This window comes from Eubalaena glacialis, chromosome X (assembly GCF_028564815.1).
Source record: "Eubalaena glacialis isolate mEubGla1 chromosome X, mEubGla1.1.hap2.+ XY, whole genome shotgun sequence".
NCBI classification, from domain to species: domain Eukaryota; kingdom Metazoa; phylum Chordata; class Mammalia; order Artiodactyla; family Balaenidae; genus Eubalaena; species Eubalaena glacialis.
In genome coordinates, this window is record NC_083736.1 from 12,402,504 (window position 1) to 12,426,029 (window position 23,526).

At 38.0% G+C, this 23,526-nt stretch overlaps 2 protein-coding genes across 3 annotated transcripts in view; one reads left to right on the plus strand and one right to left on the minus strand.

The window, feature by feature from the left end:
- Positions 1–811: 811 nt before the first annotated feature.
- FANCB (FA complementation group B) lies at positions 812–22,903 on the minus strand. The gene is made up of 10 exons (XM_061179363.1): positions 22,884–22,903; positions 15,160–16,102; positions 12,384–12,536; positions 11,452–11,538; positions 6,024–6,152; positions 5,191–5,193; positions 3,505–3,671; positions 2,598–3,040; positions 2,240–2,477; positions 812–1,226 (listed from the first exon to the last, which is right to left on the minus strand). Exons 1-10 carry the CDS (start codon positions 22,901–22,903, stop codon positions 812–814), a joined length of 2,598 nt encoding a protein of 865 aa, XP_061035346.1.
- A 372-nt stretch (positions 22,904–23,275) lies between these two features.
- Positions 23,276–23,526, plus strand: part of MOSPD2 (motile sperm domain containing 2) — a 63,106-nt gene continuing 62,855 nt past the window's right edge. For both annotated transcript variants that reach the window (XM_061177984.1, XM_061177985.1), the window contains exon 1: positions 23,276–23,374. In XM_061177984.1, coding sequence (XP_061033967.1) covers positions 23,366–23,374 — 9 coding nt within the window. In that variant the 5' untranslated portion in view covers positions 23,276–23,365. The remainder of the gene's footprint in view (positions 23,375–23,526) is intronic.

The following is a 23,526-nucleotide window of genomic DNA, read 5'->3' on the forward strand; positions in this document are numbered from 1 at the left end:
TTTAAGTTACTTTAGTTAGGATTTTACATTTTAGCTTTGCCTAGAGTTGGAATTTCAGATGGCTGAAAGGCAATTTCAATTTTTTAAAAATAGTGGCCTTTTGAAAGAGAGATGCTTTTCAAAGAAATGCCCCCAAATTTTCACATGCCTATAGACTTACGCAATTTCATAGAGGCTTTCTAAGAAAATTTAATTTAATAAGGGTTTCCACCATAATGGTCTCACCTAGACACTCTGCCATTTAAATTTCCACAGGGGCTTGATGTTTACAGAAACTTCTGAATCTTGACAACCTTGTTTATCTGTTTGAAGCTCATTTTTATATGCTAGGTTTTACTAAGCAGAGTATAATAAAACGGCTATTTTAGAACAAAATATTGTTCCATCACCTATGTCTTAAGTGGAAACACTAAGGCAGGATTTCTCCACCCTGGGCATTACTCACATTTGGGCTGGACCCTCCCTTGTCGGGGGCTGCGCTGTGCTGTGTAGGAAGTTTAGCCGCATCCCTCGCCTCAACCCACTAGATCTGAATAGCACCCCTCTCTTGCCCTCCCCACCTGCCACTACTTCTGACAACCAAAAAATATCTCCAGACATAGCCAAACGCCCCTGGGAGGCAAAATGAGCCCAGGTGAGAAGTGCTGCTCTAAGGCATGCTATTTTGTGCATCTTCAAAACCAAAGATTCTACAGTAAGCCTCAATCTTTATTTTTACAGAGAAGGCATATAATTTAAGATGAAAACAAGTAGGACCAAAACATTCTGGCAGGGAAAAATATTCTAAAATATAACCAAGCTGAGATTGTAATTATAAATCAGTCATTTTCTGGGCAGCAAGGTCTGATTTCAGCTGAACCTCAGCTAATTTCAAAGTCATTTCTCTGTAAAGGGCACCACTCACTTTTAGGTTCGTCCCCAACATTTGCTTCTTTTCTCTCTGAAGTTCTTTTCTGTAGGGATGGATGCTTTCCTCTATGTCTGATAAAGCAGCCACATCACCACTACTCTTTTCTTTGCTTGCTTCACAACTCTGCACCAAGTTGCTTTCAACCTTAACTAAGGCAGAAGAAAAAGAACCAAGGGTAACCAATTCCTTCTCCAAAGCTAATGCCAAATTACCAATTAGGAAATCCTCACTTCCTAATTTTAGATATTTGAAGAAACTGTTTATAGGGAGAACTCTGCTGAGATTATGAAGGCACTGGAACAAAACTGTTTGATTCCTGGAATAAAAAACCAAACACAATATTATACAACTTAGAACAGTGCAAAATGGTCATGTACAACATACTGTAGTAATCAATTAATACTCATTTCTAAACTCTCTAGTAATCATCAGAACCAATAATGCATTCATGTGGTCACTGACATAATTCAGACTGTAGCAATCAAATACGGTCAGCCCCCTGGTTGGTTGAATCGCAGATGTGGAACCCATGGGTATGGAGGGCGGACCATACTACGCCATCTTCTAGGACTCGAGCATCCGTGGATTTTTGTGTCCACTGGGGTCCTGGAACCAATCCTCCATGGATAGAGAGGAACAGCCGTATACATATCCTAAACCAACTCAGTTAGTATTAATCAGGTTGCTTCCTGATTAAAGTTCTTTCTCTGAGTAATACGATCAAAATTATATTTTTAGGGCTTCCCTGGTGGCGCAGTGGTTGGGAGTCTGCCTGCCGGTGCAGGGGACACGGGTTCGAGCCCTGGTCTGGGAGGATCCCGCATGCCGCAGAGCGACTGGGCCCGTGTGCCACAGTTGCTGAGCCTGCGCGTCTGGAGCCTGTGCTCCGCAACAAGAGAGGCCGCGATGGTGGGAGGCCCGCGCACCGCGATGAAGAGTGGCCCCCGCTTGCCGCAACTGGAGAGAGCCCTCGCGCGGAAACGAGGACCCAACACAGCCATAGATAAATAAATAAATTAATTAATTAATTTTAAAAAAAAATTATATTTTTAAAACTTCATTGTGGGGAGCAGTAAGGGAAAATCTTAAAGTCATTATTAGGCCCTAATCAACCCCACCAAAAAGCCAAAAACATAAAATCAAAACGGCTTCAGTTTCTAAATGAGACCACCTGTTCATTCACGTTGTACCAGGCGATGACCTGGACATGTCCCCCAATGGTATAGAACACTACCACGGGGATCCCTGTTGACACACACACACACACACACACACACACACACACACACACACACTTCCCTGGACCAATTCCAATTTGATGTGCATTACCTGGAATAGACTATTAAAATCCCTTCAAATGGTGTTCTTTGTTTCCAGTTGAAGAGTGTCCCATAGAAACTTCCTGGCCTTTTGCAAAAGCAAATTTCTGGAAATTCTTTGATAACTTCACATTCCATGTGTTCTAAGAGCCACACCTTCATTGAAGTCAGAGCATAGCTGGGTGATACGATTTGAAAACAAGCTCTCTGCCAGGCCGCGAGAAGCGCAAAGAGATCTTCCATGTGTTCTATGGCAAAAACATGTCACAAGTGCTGTCATTAAACTCTTCCCATTATCACATAAAGGGAATTCTTAACATTTTCTGATTCAATTAGGTATATGATTAAAAAGGACCCACAAAAATTACCTATAGGTTTCTTCTTTGGAAATGTCAGCAGGTATTTCCCACTTGAAAGATCTTCTAGACTTAAAAAAATTCTGCCACACTGAACATAATGAGCTGCAGAATGGTTACCATTCTCTCCCTCTCTAATTTGTAGCAGCACAATGCAACAAAAATTACTGAATGCTAAAAGTGGCGAAAGAGATGTTACAGCAGTAATCATCTGCACATACTCTTTCTCAGATGGTTGTACACAAACAATGCTTTCCTCTTTCTCTTCCTCTTCCTCACTATCAACACTCAACTTGATTTTTTTTACCTCTGATCCTATTTCATATGGCACTGAGCCTGGTACTGGGGAAGATTTCCTACTCAACTTGATCACCCTATTTTGACACTTAATGAGCGGAAAGCTGGAGTTAGGGGCTTGATCCATTGACAGCGATAAAGTCACATGATTCAGGGACCTGTAAAAAATACAGAGCTCTGTTTACTCTAAAAGCTCATTCTTTAAAATCAAACAGATGATTAAATGCCATACAACAACCAAAAAGTTTTATTCTCTCCTTTCCTAGGAAACATCATTTCAAATGTAAAATATATCAGAAAATTAAGTGTAAAAGCCAAACACATTTTTAAAGATTCTGTAATAGCACTTCTCTTGAAATAGGAAAGCAAAGACATTTATAAATATGCTGGACTTAAGGAAGTAATTTTTTTAGGAGAAAGGAAAGGTATAGTAATGCCTGTATTTTATTTTTGAGGTAGATTTTTCTCCTTTCCTCTTAAACAAGAAAAAAAAACTACTAAGTTTTTAAAAGAGTCGATTTTGGTAATTATTTAGAATGAAATACCTCCATGCACTATATTTCTGTTGGACAGTGCTGTTGTAGAGCATCAAGATAATGTTATCATGTTAGAATTTACTTACACCTTCAAAGAAGATGTGGTTTTCACTCCAACAACCAAGCTATCTTCTATTACACGATACCATATCTTCTCTACCAGCTGTTCTGAATCTTGAAAATTATCTGATAACTTTTCATCAAGGGTATAGACAGGATGTTCTTCTTCACCACAAAGAGTGACAAGACATTCCTTATGGAAAAATGTTTAAATAACTGATTACAAAAAAAAAAAAAAACCAAAAAAACCTGCCAAATGTAGCAAAACTAAAAAAATAATGTAAACCAGCTTTTGGCTGGGCCTTATGGCTTACATATTTTAAAATAAATTATCATCAATAATATATTATAGATTATACATAATTCACTAAAATAAAACTTATAAAACATATAATTAACCATCTACTTGGATCAAGAAGCATGGCCTGACTGTAAACAGGGCTCTGGGTACCCAACACAGAGCCAGCAGGGATGTAAACCTGGAGTCCATTTTGAAAAATAATCTCACAATATGTGCTCAAGGCATGCTGAGAACAATCCAATCTTTATTTTAGCAGTGACTAACTCTAAACTGTAACTGGATACTTTTGTATGAATAACAGTGATTAAACTATCTTAGGACAGCTGATCGATTATTGCTAAAATTTTCTTCTTTTACTTATCCTTTTTTAAAAAAAATTCTAGTAGAGTTGATGCTAAAATTTTCTTCTTAAAGTCCAGGCCACACTCACTTATTTCCGCACACATATGGATTTATAATAGAAAAGGAAACAGGAGGAGGAGTAATGATAATAATAATACACAACACTTACTGAATGCTTGCTATATGTTAGGCACTGTTCTAAATGCCATTCATGCGCCCATTTGTTTAACCATCACAGTAACTCTAGTACCCTAGGTCGGTAGTATTATTATCTACATTTTCCAGATAAGGAAACTTGAGGCACAGGGAGGTTAGGTACCTCGCCCCAGGTCACACAGTTAGCAAGACTCACAGCTGGAATCTGAACCAGAGGCAACTGCTTCCAGAGCCCATGTTGCATATTAACCATTACTCTATACTGCCCCTCTATGTGGTAATTACTGAAAAAAGATATGGGCACTTACATTACAGTGAACGAAACATGTTCCTAGGAATCTGACACTTCTGCCAGTAGCTGTGAGATTTGAGGCAGGCTATTCACCTGAAACCCGCAGAAATTTTTATTACCTGCCAGAATTGCTCTTAAAGTTAACAATGTAAAGGGCCCAAAACAGTGCCTTGCACGCAGTGGCTTCAATGCATTAATTTCTAACATTTCTTCCCCTTTTCTAACACCGGCAAAATCACCGGGGTCAAGCGGGGAAGGGAAATGGGAAGACTTTCTACAAGGACTCGCATGAGGTTTCCCAGGAGATGAGAACAGTAATACAGAAATGCAAGACGATGTGCTTTTGTTTTTTATGTTAATGGAATCATATTTTGGGCCAAAGTCATCATATGGCTAAGACCGAAATACAGACACAAGGCAAAGAGCATTACAAGAACAGTAAATCTTAAAGGAAGTCAAAGCAAGGCACTAAAGTGACTTGAGGGAAGAAAATGTAACTTCAAGTGTGTCTGTGTCCAGCTTTTCTTGATTTATCTGTAACTCTGCTATGCTATCTTTCTCTGTAGGGAACGAATGTGCATAAATCCTATTTTTTATGAAGTCAAAGCAGTTTTTGCTCACTTTCTACATTACTATACTGGCATAAGTAACTGCAAGGTACCTGAAGAGGTTCTTACGATGGTCAACCACAAGGGAAACGAGAGTAAAGTTATAAAAAGCAGATATGAGGACTAGAAGAGCATAGCAATTTAGGGACATTAAGTAGAGGAATAAATATCCTTAGAAATGAACCATGCAACAGACTAAAAGAATAACTATATTAATGATGAAATTCTGTCACCATTAATACAAGGTAAAATAATACTCAGTATATTCTGTTTAAGAAGTCAGAAAACATATACAATTGCGCCTTGAACAAAAGGAGTTTGAACTGTGCAGGTCCACTTATATGTGGATTTTCTTCAATAGTAAATACTACAGTACTACTTGATCCCCAGTTGGTTGAATCTGCAGATGGGGAACCAGGGATACAGATGCCCACAGTAAAGTTACTTGTGGATTTTCACTGCGTGTAGGGTCGGCGCCCCTGACCCCCATGTGGTTCCAGGGTTAACTGTAATTCACTTAGGAGTAATTTCGACTCAAACTATACAAATAAAACAGTTTAATATTTAAACCTTGTTTAAACAAAAGGACTTGTTCCCCGAGGTTCCTGATAACTGAGATTTTAATATCCTACAGAATAATTTGCAAATTGGTAAAATATTGGCTTTTTAACCAAATAGTTTTCAATGTCATAAAAGCCCACCATTACCTAATCCCTGCCACTTTGCTTCTTGATCCATTGTGCAGCATTTTCTAATATATTCCAATATTCTAATTTAAAGAACTCTTCAATAGCGTGTAGGTTTTCAATTCATAAAATGATAAAATGGTCACATGATCAACTTTACCTCCTCTGCACTTGATGTACTATCATCTTTCCCTTGAAACAGGTTCATTAAAGCCTTGTAAGATTTTGAAATAATTTTTTCCTTAAGCAAGAGATGCTGCTGTAATTCCTGAACAGAAACCAAACCAACCTGTAGAGTATAAAGAAAAATCATTGCCAGAGATATAATTTCAAATGAAACCGAACGTACCAATAATTCAGTATTTTCTCCAAATTTGCTTATTAATTCATTTTTCTATAGACAAGTAAAGAATACCTCTCAGAGCAAAACTATTTTATTTACAAATTTTGAGTCTCTAATTACAAAGGAAAATAAACACAGCAAATAATTACAATAGTTTACATATCAAATTGAGAGAATGCCAATGTATTTGCATCTGTTTCACTACTGAGTTAAGTAATGAATCAATATGAATATGAATAAGTCCAATCAACATTAATAAAAAGCAAGGCCTACCAACACTCCTACTCCAACAAGAAAACTGTTTTTCTTGTTGAAATAATTTCTGCTTCAAAAAGCAAGACGTATCATTATGAACAGAAATGCTTACTTTTGATTTGATACTGCTTGAAATCCTCTGTTCATATGACCTTTATAGCAAAATTTTAAAGGTAACATGTAACAGATCCCAAACTGTCACACGTTAATTGTGCAAATAAACTCAGTGCTTGGGTCCAGTCTTAACTACCGGGGGGTAAAAATTGGCTCTGAACTGGGCATACAGCAAACCGTTCCTCTTATTATACCAGGTAAATAGATTTCAGCACTAAGGATGAAACATTCATGAAATATATTTTACTCCTGAAAATTTAAAAAGAGTCGCGTCACTGAACATTTAGAAGCTGTTTCATTTCAGGTGGATATCTGAGACTGTTTAAGTATTAATCCAGCTTTTAATATAACATGTTTTTCTAGACTGAAAAAAAACAAGATGCAACCTGTATTTGCCTTTCTTTTAAATTACATTTTAAGGCAGATAAATTCTTTTTCCTTTTATCAATGAATAGAAGTTGGAGAGTAAAGACTGAATTCTATCTTCCCTCGGTGCATAAAGTATGTAAAGTGTCTACCTAACGTTTTAAAACTTCATCTGTTAGCCTAGTTCTGAGGGCTCCACGTCATTCACGTTCCATCATTCATTGGCCGAGTAACTCATGACTGTGGGGCCGTGAGATGTACCTGTCTGGGGTGGAGAGCCAAGTCTGAGGCTGCTGGAGGGGCAGGGAGTGGAAGAGAAGGATACACGGGCAGACTGACAATGAGGGCACCCTCAGAAATTATCCGTGGTCTCTCTTCCCTACTCTCTTCAACGTGACCCCCACTCCAGGAATAAATCGTGTGTCATTAGACTACTTAAATATTCTATGTTGTTACAAGTTTTGTTATAAAATTATGAAAATAAGCCCATGAGAACAAATTTAAACAACATAAAAAAAATCTCACCTTCCCTTCCTAGACCCTCAATCCCATTTGCACAGCCAAAAGATTGCTTACCTTTCCAGAACTTTTCCATGTATATGTTAAGGTATGCTTTCATTCTCCTCCCCATAAACAAAACCTACCCCATACCAAATACAGGAGCACACTGCACTGCGTGACACCGAATCTTGCTTTCCTGTTCTTATTGTGATCTCTTTCATACATGCAGAAGAGCGTGCAAGACAAAAAAGCAGTTCATAGACTGATGATGAAGTAGACACCCCTGGAACCACACCCAGGTCAAAAAAGCAGCACTTTAGGAGCAGCCCATGGGCCCTCCCCGATCGAGAACCTCTCTCTGCCGGAGGCAACACTACCCTGGCCTTTCAGGATAACTTCCTTGTTGGTCTTCATCATTTTACCATCATCATATGAACTCCTAAAGAATATGTTTAGTTTGTGTGTGTGTTCTGCTTCTGAACTTTTATAAGTGGAATCGTTCTGTATGTAATCGCTTTTCGAGTCATCTATTTGTCGCTAGTAGCTGTAGCTCGTGCCTTTCACTGCTCTGTAGCATCCCATCGGCTCACTACACCAGTTCCCCTCTCCTTCCTCCCGCTGATGGACAGTTGTGTTATACCCAGCTGTGGGGCATTACAAACAATGCTGCTGTGAACATTCCTGTACATATGCACAAGTGTCTCCAAGGTCCTGGCCTCTCCTTATCCCCTCCAACAAGTGGCTGGAAAATAAACTGCATAGGGGAAAGAACAGTGAGCCGAACTCTAGTTCTAGCTCTGCAAGCCACCTCACATTTCTGGCTCTCCATCTGCTTCCTCGTATGCAAAATGGCGGAGAGGGTAGATTTGTTCATCTCTAAAAGGCCTTCCAGCGCTTAGAAATGTTTTGAGCCACATTGAGAGCTAGTGGTAACATGTGGATACTTGAAACAACATGGACGCTCAGCTATCTCTTAGTCCCTGCCTTCATATGTCCCTGCCTTCCCTCTGTTTCTTTCATATTTTCCTTCTTTGTCTCTGTTGATACCTTCTAGATAATTTTTCTAACAGTCCAGTTTGCTTATTTGCTCCACATCTCTGAGTCAACTGTTAAACTCATCTGTTGTTTTTTTTTTTAAATTCAATTTATTTTTAGTTTATAGAAATGGTTATTTTCTGTGAATAATTAATCATGATGCCTTGTTTCTTCATGTGCTTAGTTATTCTGTAGGTGGCTCATTTTCTTTAAAAAATTACTTGTGAGATTTAGATATGGGAACATATGTATATGTATAACTGATTCACTTTGTTATAAAGCAGAAACTAACACACCATTGTAAAGCAATTATACTCCAATAAAGATGTTAAAAAAAATTACTTGTGAGATTCAGCAGAGACCTAGGATAAATGTGTATTCCTAGGGAGGATTTTATGTTGTTTCTGCCAGGTGACTAGGGCACTCTTGCTTTATGTTAAATACAAACGCTCCCAGGGCAATAGTAGCATCAGTGTTCTGCTTGTCTCCCTGGGTTCCAGCCTTTAGAGTTTGGCCTGCTAATTTATTCTTATATTTTCAGCTTTTTGAAGCCTTTAAGAAGATTTAAAAAACATATTTCATCTATCATTTTAAGTTGTTTTTATCATCAGAGTTGATCCAAATAAATTAAGTGACATATTACCAGAAGTGGAATTTCTAAAAGTCATGCTTTCATAAATTAAATTATTTTGGCATCATTTAAAAATCAGTATAAAGAGGTACCTTATTCTTTCTGACAGCTGCATAGTATTCCATGGTTCAGTTATATCATAATTTATTTACCATACTCCTAATGATGGATATTTAGATTTTGATTGAACTTTGTTTATTAATACTACTTAAACATTCCTGTAAAATCAGCTTTGCTTACATGTATAAGTATATGTTTAGAACAGATTTCTAGAAGTGAAACTGCAAGAGTAAAAAGATATGTGCAATTCACATTTTAATAGCTATAACAAGTTTCCTTCTGAGGAGGTTGGACCACTTTACATACTCAACAATACTGTTTTAGAATGCCTATTTATATTAAGAAAATTAATCCTTTGTCAAATATGTTCCAATTTCTTTTTATATAATTTGTCTTTTTATTTATTTTACTTTGGAGCACAGAAGTTTTTAATGTAATCAACCTTCTCCTTTATGGTTCTATGTCCATTATGTTTTATTTATCTACTGTTCACATTCACATCTAATATGTGTTCACTAAGCATTTACTGAATTCACTTTAATATTAAAATACTTGCAAAAAAAACTTTTAAAGGGCCTGCAAAGTACAAATATTTACTATCTGGCCCTTCACCAAAAAAGTTTGCCAGGGATAAAGGAAAAAGATAAATGACAACACAAGGAAACAGACAAATCAGAAAGGAGGGACAACTGGCCTGGCCTCCTCATTAGTGTCACTTTTTTCAAAAGGGGGAGAGGGCATAATTCTAGATAAAAAGACCAATGAGACATATAATAATCAAGTGCAAGCGTAAACTGATTGGATGCTGAAAAAAGCAGCCATATAAAACATTTTTGTGGCAATTGAAGCCATCTGAATATGGACTGAATAGTAAATAAGATTAAGAGATTATTATACTAACTTTCTAAGTGAATAATGGTATCGGAGTTACATAGGAGAACGTCTTTATTTTTAGGAGATTCCTGCTAAAACACATAGGAGTGAAGTATTAGAATATTTGCAACTTTCAAATGGTTCTGCAAAAATGTACAAATACATGTACATACACACACACACACAAGCAGAAACAGATGAGGCAAATGTGATTTTTTATAAAATAACAATAGTTGAATCTACATGGGGACTAGAGATAATCACTGTTTTATTCTATGAATTTTCTGTATACTGGAAAATTTTTATAAATGAAAAAAGGCAGGTTACATAAGAACAGGCATCGTATAATCACATTTCCATGTAAACTTGCGTATATTCATTAAAAACATCAACAAGAATATGCAAGTCAAAGTGTTAAAATTGGCTACATCACAGTAATGGAATCATAGGTAATTGTTAGTGTCTCTTGAATATTTCTTGGCATAGCCTGAGTATTTTACAAGGAATGTGTGTTACCTTCGTACATTTGGAAAAAAAATCAAAAACTTTTTTAGAGAGCTTTGTATGGAAAACTTGAAGGTAAACTGATCATGTTTAGAGCATGTCATGATTCATCATATTTGCTGCTCCTTTAAAAGAGTTATGGTATACTGATCCTAAAAACTAGGAAGAATGTGTTTTCACAAGTCAGCCTCTATTTTATCTTATAAGGCTTATTAGATTTACATAATCTTACGACAAAAAGGTATCATGTTTAGATGACACATTTATAAGTAATGTCATAATAGCTTTTACAGAGGTACCAAAAAAGGAAATAGATCCTTTGAAATAAAGGTTTCCCCACTACCCAAAAGTAGATCATGCCTATGAAACCTTTTGAAAGCCATTATGAAATGATGTAAAGCAAAGAAGCAATTACCTTAGGACACATCTTGCTAAGGGATGCACAGAATAAATGGGAGATAAAGCACAGGTGCTCACAGACACAGGTCAAAGCTATGGCAGCTGGATGCTGAGATGCCGAGCGCAGTCCCCAGGAAGGAGCTTGGTGGGGCCACTCTCGCTTCTCGGGATGCGCGGTGTAATGGCTCGTCGCAAAACAAACGCTGAACGCTATTTTCGCTTTCGCCTGTTTTCATAAAAGCGAGTCCTCTTTGGATTTCTTTTGGTTAGCAAAAACAGGTGCTAACGTAGGTCTTTCGTAAAAGCAAAGTGGCATAAAGCAAAGTGGCATAAAGCAAAGTGGCGTAAAGCGAACTTTCAAAAAGCAGGGTATACCTGTACCATATTTTTCCCTCCCAATCACTCAGTTTCTTATACTTTAAGGACCTTTCTTTCAATGTTCTTTCCTTCATTTAGAACAGCACTAATCCAAAAAAGCAAAAGCAAAAACCAAACAAAGACACTAACTTTCAATCTTCTTTCCAGAGGTGGAACCACCAAATAATTCTTTTTGTTGTCAAGTAAGTCATCTTCATTGTAATCCAATGTTTCACTCTAATAAATAAAACAATACACTAAAACTGAAATTTTGAAATAAATTGAAAATTCTTAAGATTAACAAAATACAATTAAAGTTTATCCAAAAGGCAGTGTGCCACAATACACACTGTTATATAAAAGACAAGATACATATTTTCCCCCTCATCTTCTCATAACTAGAAAAAAGAAATTATTATTTCCACTATTACCACCCACCTAACATTTGTATACTGCTTCAAACAGTATCAGCTTACTAGGCTTTTATAAAATCCCTTAACTAGAGAAAATAAGAATTATCCTCATTTTACTAATGGAAAAAAAAAAACAGAAAAAAAAACTGAGGCTCAGAGATGTTTTATATAGATCTGAAACTTCCAGAGTATTATTTTCCTTATGCTCAAAATCTTAAGATATCATGAACTGTTACTTCTTTTAGTAAAGCAGTTTCGCTTTATTTTGTTCCTTAATTAATCCAATATTATCATGTTTATTGGTATAAAATATGCTTTTCAAAAGCAATGATAAAGTTAATTTACAGTATTATTGTCACTTGAGTGAATACCAGATATACTATATTCCAAATTTATAACAAAAACACCTATACTAATATGTATAAAATAGATAATAAGAACTTGCTGTATAAAAATAAATAAATATTTTTAAAAAGTCAATTTGTATAACATTTGTTGAAAGAAGAGTCACTGTACTATTTAAAAGATTCAATGTATGTATTTTTAAAGTTCTAAAAGCTTACTTTAAGTATGAAATCAAAAATATTTAAAGGGTAAGTCAAAAACTTTAAAGTGCTCAAATTTTCTAAAATGTTCTTAAGTAATGCATAAAAAGTAAACAGAACTTACTGAATAGTTTAAGTTGTCCAGGTCTGTTATTTTAAAGGAACTGAGGCAATCTGAATTCAAGGGGTCCTTAAAAAGTAGCAGTACTTGTTCAGTTCCAGTTCCAAGAAAGTCATCTACCAGTACTGAGCTAACTTTCTCCCACTTAGCAGCAACCTGAAAGAGAGTGGTAAAGAAGGAATAGAGAAAGAAAAAAATCAGATGTGAAGCAAGCTAAAGCCTTTTGTTGCAAGTAGTTCTAATTCATTCTTACAAACAAGCAATGAAAATGGTAGGGTAAACACTGAAAACGAAACTAAAATAAAGATATTGGGAGATGAGAAGACATAAGGAGTCATCAATTTATAAATAGCAAGGTACTGAAATTTCTTTATCAACATTTGTCCAGGGACTGTCACGTTCCTGATTTCTATATTAAAATTTTATAATTTATAAATTCTAACACTTCTCATGACTAATTCTAGTGAAGATTCTTTCTCTAACTGGTTAATTTAAGGATGACCCTCACTCCCATAAGCCTTAGTGGATATGTATTTATAATCAAACCAATTAAACAAGGAATTCAGTGGCATTAGGTAACTAGACGGTACTAGCAAACACTTTAAGAGCTCTCAAAGCAGAATAACGTTTAAGAGTCCATATGAAATTAATTAATACCCTAAACTCTGGTAGGACAGAACATAGTCATTATGACGGGCACAGAAAGGGAGGGATCCTAATAGTGGGGCACCTAGAATCATCCTAGCCTAACGAAATGATTTCTTAAGTTTATACAAGAACGTGAGACCCCAAGTTTAAAACAGAAGACAACTTCTTAAAGATCCATAAAGCTGAAAGCTTCCAGATTGGTCCCCTAGAAAACTAACACCATAGGGATCAGAAACCCCTTCTCCCTCAGGCAGAAAAGCTGAAACTCCCACTTAGAATCCCTCACGGATACATCATCCTCTAGGTGGAGGGTAGCCTGCATTAGAGCAAGAACATAAGACTCTCAATCTATATAATGAAATATCAATCTTTCCCCTATAAGGTTAATTCCAAAGCAGTGATTTTTCACTCTTGCAGGGAGAAAGCTGTAAACTCATATCCTCCCTTCCTCCCACTGCCCCGCCATGAATAGCATGGACTATAATGAACCACGTGAAGAGACACTGGTAATAAGAATGTGCTCAGCACGCAAACACCATAGAGCTGTGCACGCATGCATGCACACACACGCTTGCAATCTCTAGCTCTACAAGAGCGCCATCCAAAAGAAATATACGTGAGCCACAAATGCAAGGCACATATATAACTTTAAATTTTCCAGTAGCCAATAAAAGAAAGTTCTCTAGTAGCAGTAAAAAGGTGAAAACTTATGAAACTTATTTTATTTAATCTATCTAAAATATTATTTCAATGCAATATAATCAATAAAAATTATTAAAGAGATATTTTATTTCCATTTTTTACTAAGCCTTTGAAATCTGGTGTGTATTTGACATGGACAGCACGTTCTAATTCACACCAGCCACATTTCAAATGTTGAATCGCCACCTGGGGCTAGTGGCTACCGTATCAGACATCGCACCTCTAGAACATATTAGCCTCTTTGTATCTACAACACACCACTATCTGTTTCACATATACTTGACAATGATCTCAATTTTGAAATGCCTGCTACATAGATACTTGTCAAAACTTGCAGAGACAATTTCTTAGTTGTGGCATGTGGGATCTTTAGTTGCAGCATGCGGGATCTAGTTCCCTGACCAGGGATCCAACCCGGGCCCCCCCCCCGCATTGGGAGCATGGAGTCTTACCCACTGGACCACCAGGGAAGTCCTGTGATAGAAATTTTAATTGAGCTTCTAATTAAATGGACAGGGCACATCAAGTAAGGCAGTATCTGCTTTTTTTCCCAAAGCAGCACAAGAACTTAAAAGGTTGTATAATGTACTCAAAAAACTACTTTGGAAGATCTTAAACTATAAACACTTCATATCACATAACTGAATGTGCTGATAAACATCTTAAGCCAGGAGGACGCAATGTTAACAAAACACCAGGGTCAGAGAAATATTATCGGACACGCACAGTTACAATCCTCCAATTGCCTTTTCATTTTCTGCACCTTTTTACTCGTTATTGAACGCTCATTACCAGTGAGTATTTTAAAGCAATTTCCCAACCTTACATTAAAAGACATGACTACATGTAGATAAAATGTGAATGCTTGCTCAAAGGACAACTCTGAGTTTCAAAACGTAACATAATGAAATTCTCTAAGCAACGGTTTTTAGAAAAATTAACACATCACTTTTCTCTGGAGAACAATTATTTGTCTCTAAAGGGACAATGATAGATTTCAAGGAATTCCTCTAGATTTCATTTTAAGTTTAAAACGATAATGACCAACTTTTAAAAAGCTCAACAACTGATTCGAGTTTTCTAGAAAGGTTTATGATCTTATTCTAAGTAAAAATACAAAGCCAATTATTACCAATTAATGAAAATTAGAAAGTTATAGTAAAAGACAAATAGATAATAATTGTAGTTATGTATTTATGTATTTCCAAAAACTCAAGGGTTTTATGACTCAAAATCCCAAGGCAAAATCTTTATCAAGTAATATTCAGATAATTTTAAGAAAAAAGAATGATGTAACATATATGATTTTCTTTTTAGTGCAGCACTAAAAATTGATTTGGATAATAAGACTCCAGGATGAATCCCCTGAAGCACAGGGATGCTTAGTAGGTCTAAGACTATGCCAACTGAATGATTAAAAGTACCATACCTGAAAGTTCTTTTCCCAAACAGCACAAGCATCACTGGACCTAAAGGATATGACGAAAAGGAGGTCTCCTCCACCTGAATCCATAAGTTGAACTGCACAAGGATCTCCAAATGGAAGCTGGCATACACTTTTAGGAGTCCCATTTTGGAATGAAATCAGCTGATTCTTTTGAGTAAGAGCTATCAGAGACATTCTTAACTGGTTGTTGACAATCTCAGTTGCACAGACATGCACACATGTTATCACACTGGTATAAGCAGGAGGGATAATGTATGTATCATTTATTACTTCTCCCCTTTCAAGGGAGTATACACAAAATTGAGTATTCCAAGTTGCATAATCTGATTTTGAAGGCTGTGGGGTACATCCTTCCTCAGATAAGTAACATGTCTTTCGTCCTAACAAAACCATACCTACATTTTCAATCTCCCCTGCCCACTCAATAGAGGAAAACTTAATGGACACAGTAACAACTTTGCCAGTTTGGGAAGAGATATAAAATAATGTTTGGACATGTCTCCATAAAACTAAAGGGCCATTAAGGACCCTTATGCTGTCCTTCAACTCATAGAGTAGTCTAAAACTCAAACGCTTTTCAAATTTATTGGTACTGTGAAGAAATAGTAGAAAATATCTGAAAATGTTAGTCTCTTTAATGCACTGTATCATAATATAAGGCAGATTAATTCCAGTTCTGAAATCTGAAACACAGTCGCAACCCATAATTTTTAAATTAGAGTATTCTTCTTTTATGCTAAAGAATCCAGTGGATTTCTGAACAAATACTCCTGTTCCTCTGTCAAACACCATTCTTCTGACATGTAACACAGGTGTTTTTGTAGGCCCTTCATCTACAAAATTTCCTTTAGTCAAACGAAAAACAAGGACTTCTCCATTATAACAGAAGAGCCTTTCTTGTTCATTAGATGACATTGCTTGTTTGCTAGTAAAGCCACAGTATCAAGTCCAATTTTCGAATGTAAATCGATTCCAGTTGATGCTTCTAAACCTAAAAATGAAATGAGGGAAACTGCCATCCAGTAGGCAGAGCTGAAAAGAAAACACATGTTTTTGTTAGAGAACTATCACATAGGTAACTATAAACTTTGACATTTTTAAGCTTTTTATGCTATTTTAACAATGTCACGCTTATCAAAAAACTGTATCCCAAATATTATTTCTGTACAGCCCTTAAAGAACAGTTTGCAAATAACCGTACCACAAAAGATAACCGAATGTGTTAACAGCATCTATTAAAAGGTATGGGTGCTCTATTATAAGGAACTGCACACATTCTCTCTGGCTCAGGGAATTTCTTAAGGGTTCTACTTCTGTCTCTCAAACCTACCGACCTAATCTGGTTTCTCCCTCTCGGCCTTAGCCCCTCTACAATGACAACTCAGTCAGTCAAGGATTCAAATTAGAGCACTCCCACAGCCCAGGCGCTTGGGTTCCTGCTTCCCTGAGAAAGGAGTTCGAACGGACTCGATGGCCAAAATGAAAGCCCAGAAAGAAAAACAGGAGATGCTGTAACATGGCTTTAAAAAATCTCCATAAGAGTAATAGAAATAAATCTTAAATCTTACTTTGCAAAAACAGTGCAGTTTTACACCCTAAGGAAGTCACTATCCTCATTCAAAGTGGAAGAAAATAGAGATTATAGAGGATCTATAAAATAGAGGATCCTCTATAAAACAGAGGATTAAAATAGAGTATCATTATTATAATGAACACAAGAATTAAATAATAGCTATCAATTATTCATGCTTATTATATGCCAGGTACAATACATGCATTATTTCACTTAAAGCTCACAACTACTCTTTTAAAGTAAGTATTCTTATTATCCCATCTTATAAACAAGAAAACCGTATTTTAACAAAGGTTAGAAAATTCTTCCAAGCTTACAAAGCTAATCAGCAATGGCACTAGATTTGGAAGAGGGGCCCATGGCTCCTGAACCTACACTTTTAACCACTACAGTGTCCTGGCACACATTCCCTTACTCTGAACACTGGTTATAAGAAAGGCAACTTGAGAGAATTAGTAAAGTAGAATACAGAACAAAGGAACACCCCCTCCACTGAACACATGTAAGAAAACATGTAAGAAAAAGATGTTGATGTCTCTTTATCCAGTGGCTATATATGCTGAGTCACTCCTGTAACAGTTACCAAATGCTTAGCATATGCTAAGAACCGTGCACCTTTAGAGCACCCTCTGAATGTTGGGCCTGCCTTTTACTAGATGTGTGATCTATGGCAAGTTACTTAACCCCTTCGTGCCTCACATCCACATCTATGTAATGGGGTGTAGTAACAGTATCTACCCTACAAGGTGCTGGAATTAGCTAATACAACTCACTTGAAATAGAAGCTGGCACATAGAAAGTGCTAATAAAGGCTAGCTACTATCATTCTCATCATCATGGCCGGCTCTGGCTCATACAGTACCTAATCTTAGAAACATCAGAATAGTTGCATACTCAATGGTCTGTGAATGCTGAAATGTCTCTCGTCAGTCACTGTAAGTAACTCTAACTCATACCCTCTCTTTTCTCTTATTTGTGGATCACTTACACCAGGAAAATAAGGTACTTTAGAAATAAATGAAAACTAGGTCATGTACAAGGAAGTAATATTGTTTTCCTGTTTCAAATGAGAAGCAAACTCCAAAGGCTTAGGTTTTGTTCTTTTAATATAAAAATCTACCAATAGTCGAATTAGAAAAAAAATCACTAAACCATAATCTATAAATTTAACTTAATATAGCCTGCATTTTATTGCAGGCTATATTATTGAAATGACTTGAAATGACTTGATTGAAATGACTTGATTTAGAAATGACTTGAAATGACTTGATTTAGAGGCAATTCTACTTAAAAGCAGACTAGATTAGTCAGCATCTACATTCGAATTGGAGATGCTGCACCTTATTGTCTAACTTCCAAATACATGTGGTTTTAAAACACGCTCACAGCAACTAAGCCCATGCGCCACAACTACTGAGCCTGCGCTCTAGAGCCCACGTGCTGCAACTACTGAAGCCCACGCACCTAGAGCCCGTGCTCCGCAACAAGAGAAGCCACCGCAATGAGAAGCCCGCGCACCGCAAAGAAGAGTAGCCCCCACTCGCAGCAACTAGAGAAAACCCGCACGCAGCAACGAAGACCCAATGCAGCCAAAAAATTAATAATAAAATAAAATATGCTCACAAATTTCTTTGAAATTCCTTCCATCAAGAAGGAATTCTCCTCCCCTTGAGTGAGGCTTGGTCATTATGACTCACTTCCAGCCAACAGAATACAGCAGAAGACTGGGTGACAGAGCATGGTGGTTTCCTCAGTGACCTCTTCCTTGGCTCACTTGCACTGGGGAAAGCCACCTGCCGTATCATTAAGACACTCGGGCAGCCCCGCGGAGATGTACACATGGCAAGGAACTGTGGCTTCCTGCCAACAGCCAGCAAGGGACTGAGGTCTTTTGCCAAGAGCCATGTGAGTGAGCCTTCCAGGGATCCCATCTCCCAGCTCCAGTCAAGCCTTTCTGAGCAGAACCACCCCGCTAAGCGGCTCCCAAATTCCTGGTCCTCAGAAATTTTAAGTTAATAAATGTTTGTTGTTTTATGCTGCTCAATTTGGGAGTAATTTGTTATGCAGCAACAGATAAATACATTCCTCTATGGCATTTGGGGTTTTTTTTCAAATCAAATTGATGATATTGTTTTTGAGAATTTCAAGAAGTATCAGTGAAGTAACTGGAGATACTAGATCATAATACAAACTAGCAGAAGCCAAACAGTTTCCCGGCTTGTTGTTAAGCAATTCATGTGAAGATCTGGGACAATAGGTACCCCAGAGTAGTTTCAGCTTCATCAGTAAAGGAGATACGTAGGGTAACCAAAGGTGTGGCTTTTACTTATGAAAGTACATTTTACTTGAAAGGAAATACACATATTGGTTATATTACATCAAAATGTATGACTACTAATTTATTTCAAATTTCCCACAGACATCTCAGACCTCTTAGAGGACTTCTAAGAGTTTCCTTTTTTAGCACTAAATGATATATTCTTTTTTTAGCATTATATATTATAAATATAAATGATATATTCTGAGGTAAAGATCTAAGAACTCATTGTCTTTTACTACCTACTCACTTCAAAAGGTGTTCAGATTTCTTAATACTAAAAACAACCAAAAAAGCTTCTGTCCAGGAAAGGATTTTGTTATTTTAATATTAAATGTCACAACTAATGTGTCATCAACACAACACTCTTGTTCACCAACACCCAAGTGTGACAGGAGTAAGGAGGATCTTAGTGGTAAGACCACTAAGTAAAAGGTCACAGAACCGCCCCCTTCAAAAAACTTTGGAGTATGTACTGTTGCACCTTCATAAAGTAATGAGTTAGGAAAATCAGGCCCCTTACATTCTATTCTTTTAATGCTATCACCAAGTTCCTTGACTTAGAAACTTCTTTCTTCTAATTCTCTGATCCAACTGCCACTACGATGAATCAGGCTTTCATCTCTCATTTAGGTTGCGATAAAAGCCCTTTAATCAGTCTTCCTTAATCTAGTCTCTCTCCCCTCCAATATATCCATTCATTTATGCTACCTCAGTTATTGTTCTAAAACACAAACTTGACTGGGTAACTGTCCCCTAATTTAAAAGCTTTGCACGCACTTACTGCCACTCCCCCCCACCCCCCAGATCTACGATCTATGATCCCTAAACTACTACCTGGAAAGACAGATGCGAAACAGTGTATTGAACGTATGAATGACATAGAGATAAAAGGGTGCAAGCCACTGCTAAAAAGCTTGGCATGGCATTCAAAGCCCTATTATAATCCTAACCCAACATGCTTTTAGCATGAGCTCTAGGCAAAAAGCAAACTTCTTCTCATGGATAGATTTAAAAAACATAACTGTTACATAAAAGGTCATTATTTTTTTATTTTTAAATACTACTGCAAAAACATGCACATTTTTAAGATAAGTTATTCTAAATGGACCATCTTCAGGGTTAAAAATTAGAAACTTTAATATATTTATAAAGATAAATTTTTTCCTCAAACTTTCTGTAATCTCAAGGCTTACTGAATTCACATATCTGTGAATACCTGTTTTATTTTATACTATGCAACATCTTTTTTAAAAGTAAAAGTTCTGAGTATATGTTCATAAGACAAACCTTTAAGGCTATGGAATAAGTGATAATGTTCTTTTTTCAGATAGAAATAATCTGGAAACAAACCCAGGTTCAATTTAGAGGTTCTTAAACCAATAATAAACAAGCCTTGATTAATCAAATCAGGACACCAGGCTTAGTATTCCAGCCTATTAGTCACTTGACTTTTTACTTGGTACTCTTATAACAGTGGCTGCAGAATAAAACAGGTAACTCAAACCAGTTAAGTTTTACCTCCTGTTTCAGCTCTGGAGGAGGGTGGGGGAGGGAAGGAGGGAGGGGAGATTTGGATGCAGATTATTTGTAAAATACTAGGTAGTTAATTTGAGCTTTTCCTGTTCTGTATTACCACACATCAAAGTTGACTGCATATATTTTACATACAAAATGAAAACAGATGTGTGAGTATACTAGAAAAACAATACATGCTAACCTAAATATAGTAGATGGGCAATGAATTATCACCCTTCTCTCCCAGCCTCCCACCAAATAAACAATGTTCCCGTTCAATGCTAATAATAACATTTGGCATTATAAATTTCAGAACTCTTAAATAAACTACAAGTCTGGTTCAGGAAGATCCTAAAAGACACTATATTATCTGCAGATGAAAGCTATAAAACTCTAAGAACCCAATCGATAGATTGTGACCAATGGAAAGTGTCTTTGGAATTCTACCTTTGGAAAAAAGATAGAATTAAGACTCCCAACGAAAAACTTCACCTAATAATATTAAACATAAACTTATGAGCGTAATACCCATAGATATCATTTTTCCAACATATAGGACACTGTTTACCTAAGTAAATTAACTTGGCTACAGAATGGGTCCACTGTTAAAACTTTTTCTACCTATGTACCTAGGTCATTTGTTGGGGCTTGCACACAATCAATCTCCCCTTTCCCTTTCCCAACAACACTTAGTGTACCTGAAATGTAGATGAATGTGGGGGGATGGTGATCCACTAAGAGAATCAGGAAAGATTAAATTAAAGGTTCTTGATACCATACTAAGGAATTCTAGCTTTCTCTAAGCAATGATAAATCACTGAAAGATTTCAAAAATAGAAATCACAGGATTGTACTTCTGAATAATAAAGATCCTGGTGACAGTGTTGAAGATGGGGGAGTGAATTGAGATTGGAGGAGGAGCCATCTGTTAGGAAATCATTACAAGTACTTAATTAAAGGGAGACTTTGGGAGGCAATTTGGCAGTAAACAGAAATGCATATACCCAGCAATTTCATTTCTAGATATGAACCCAGAGAAATAATCCTACATAATAATGCACAAAGACATTGCTCTAGAATGTTCGCTTTGCTGTTATTTGCATTTTTTTTTTAAAAAGCAAAAACTTCAATGACCACCAATAGGGGAATGAATAAATACAGATGGAATATCACACTACAGTTAAAAGGAATGAATTAGATGTGTATCATTGTGGCGAGACTTCAAAAGTCAAATGAAAAAAATTAAGTTGAAGAAAAATGTATACCGTAGTACATTATGTATCAAAATCAAAACACATAAAACAGCATGATATATTTTGTTTACCTGCAATGGCTGTATTCCGACTGCTTTCTCTATGCCAGGCACTGTTCTAAGCACTTTGGACTAACTCATTCCTCATGACGTCCTTATGCTGTAGGCAGTATTATCCCATTCTACAGATGGGGAAACTGAGGCATGGAGTTTAAGGCCTACAGATAGGAAGTGATAGAGCCAGGATTCAAACCTAGGCAGCCTGGTCCAAAACAAAAAAAGCAAAGGTGCAAAGATTCATGCCAAATCCCAATGACTGTTGATTTTGGAGAAGAGGAATATCAGAGTAGGGGAGTGGAGCCAGAGAGAGACTTTAGCCATATCTGAAATACTATTTCAAGGACGTATTCAAATACTTATTAAACAGTGTTCATTTTTCCCCCATTAAAAAAAAGTGAAGATATAAACAAAATTTGGGGCAAAAGAGTGTCCATCGTGGTTGACTATGGCTGGTGGGAATATGGGGACCGTTCTTACAATTTCTTGGTAGTCTTCTGTTGCGAAAACCAAAAATGTCTCCAGACATTGTCAAATGTCCCCCGGGGGGGGCAAAATTGCCCCGGCTGAGAACTACCTCACTTAATAAACCGTAAGACGCTTTACATCTTTTAACTCTATATACCTGTTTTAAAGATGTCAAAGATATATCCTCTGTTAAGTATTTCACCCTCCAAATGAGAAAGATGCTGCAGAGGTGAAGAAAGTGTCAAGCGAAATAATTCCCGAATAGAGTAAGCACTTGGAATAATCTAGTTATCCTTCCAGAGAAGGGTGGGCACAGGCCCCGGGAAGCCCACTTCCTTCGCGCTCTTCCGCAATAAAGGGACTTAGGGAAGCAAAACCCTGCGCCGCCGCCGCCACCCCCTCGGCGAAGGCTGGGTCAGGGAACACGCCACCGGCCCTACCTCAGCGTGTGAGGCTCTAGCACACCGCGGCCGCCACGTCCCCGACGCCGAAAACCCGCTTAGCGCCAAGCGGCTCCAAACCTCCCGCCCGCGCGCTGCATCTTGGGAGGCCCAGGCCGGAGGCTGCGTCCAGCGCAGAGGAGGCGGAGCCTGCCTAGCCGGCCAGGACCCGGTTGCCAAGCTGAGGAGGCGGGGCCTCCGGGGAATGTTGTGAAAGCGAATGGCAGGAGGAGCTAGCCCGGGCTGAGCTTGAAGATGGAAGCGCCCGCGATCCGCCGGCTGGCGGGGGCGGGTCCGCAGTGCAGGAGACGTCGGGGGGCGGGGCCCGAACGGGAAGTGAATGGGAAGCCAGGTTGAGGGCCTGGTCCCGCCTGCAGTCCCAGGCGGCCGCGCCGGATTGGGCGGCGCGGCGGCGCTGCTGCCCGCCTTCCATTGTCACGCGACCGCCTCCACCTCCCGCCCTTCCCTCTTTACCTCCGGGCCGGCTTGGCCTGTGATGAGATAGTCGGACAGCAGTCGTGGAAGTGGCGACGGCAACTGCAATCACGTCCACGACCGCGACCATGGCCGAGGTGAGGAGCGGACCGCACCGCTGCCGAGCCCCTCCAACTCGGACCCCGAAGCCGCCTCTGAGGCCCGGGGGCCGCGCGCCCAGGTGCAGGTGGGCTGGGCTGCGGGGAAGTGGGATGGTGCGCGTAATGTCTAAGCGTCCCTTCGTGTCTTC

Excerpts from the sequence above, each read along its gene's own strand:
- FANCB (XM_061179363.1), bottom strand. The coding sequence starts at position 22,903 with ATGCAGCGCGCGGGCGGGAG. Across the intron at positions 11,539-12,383 it reads TGGACAACTTAAACTATTCA|AGTGAAACATTGGATTACAA; the intron begins GTAAGTTCTGTT and ends TTTATTTATTAG. Across the intron at positions 3,041-3,504 it reads ACCACATCTTCTTTGAAGGT|GTCCCTGAATCATGTGACTT; the intron begins GTAAGTAAATTC and ends TATTTTTTACAG.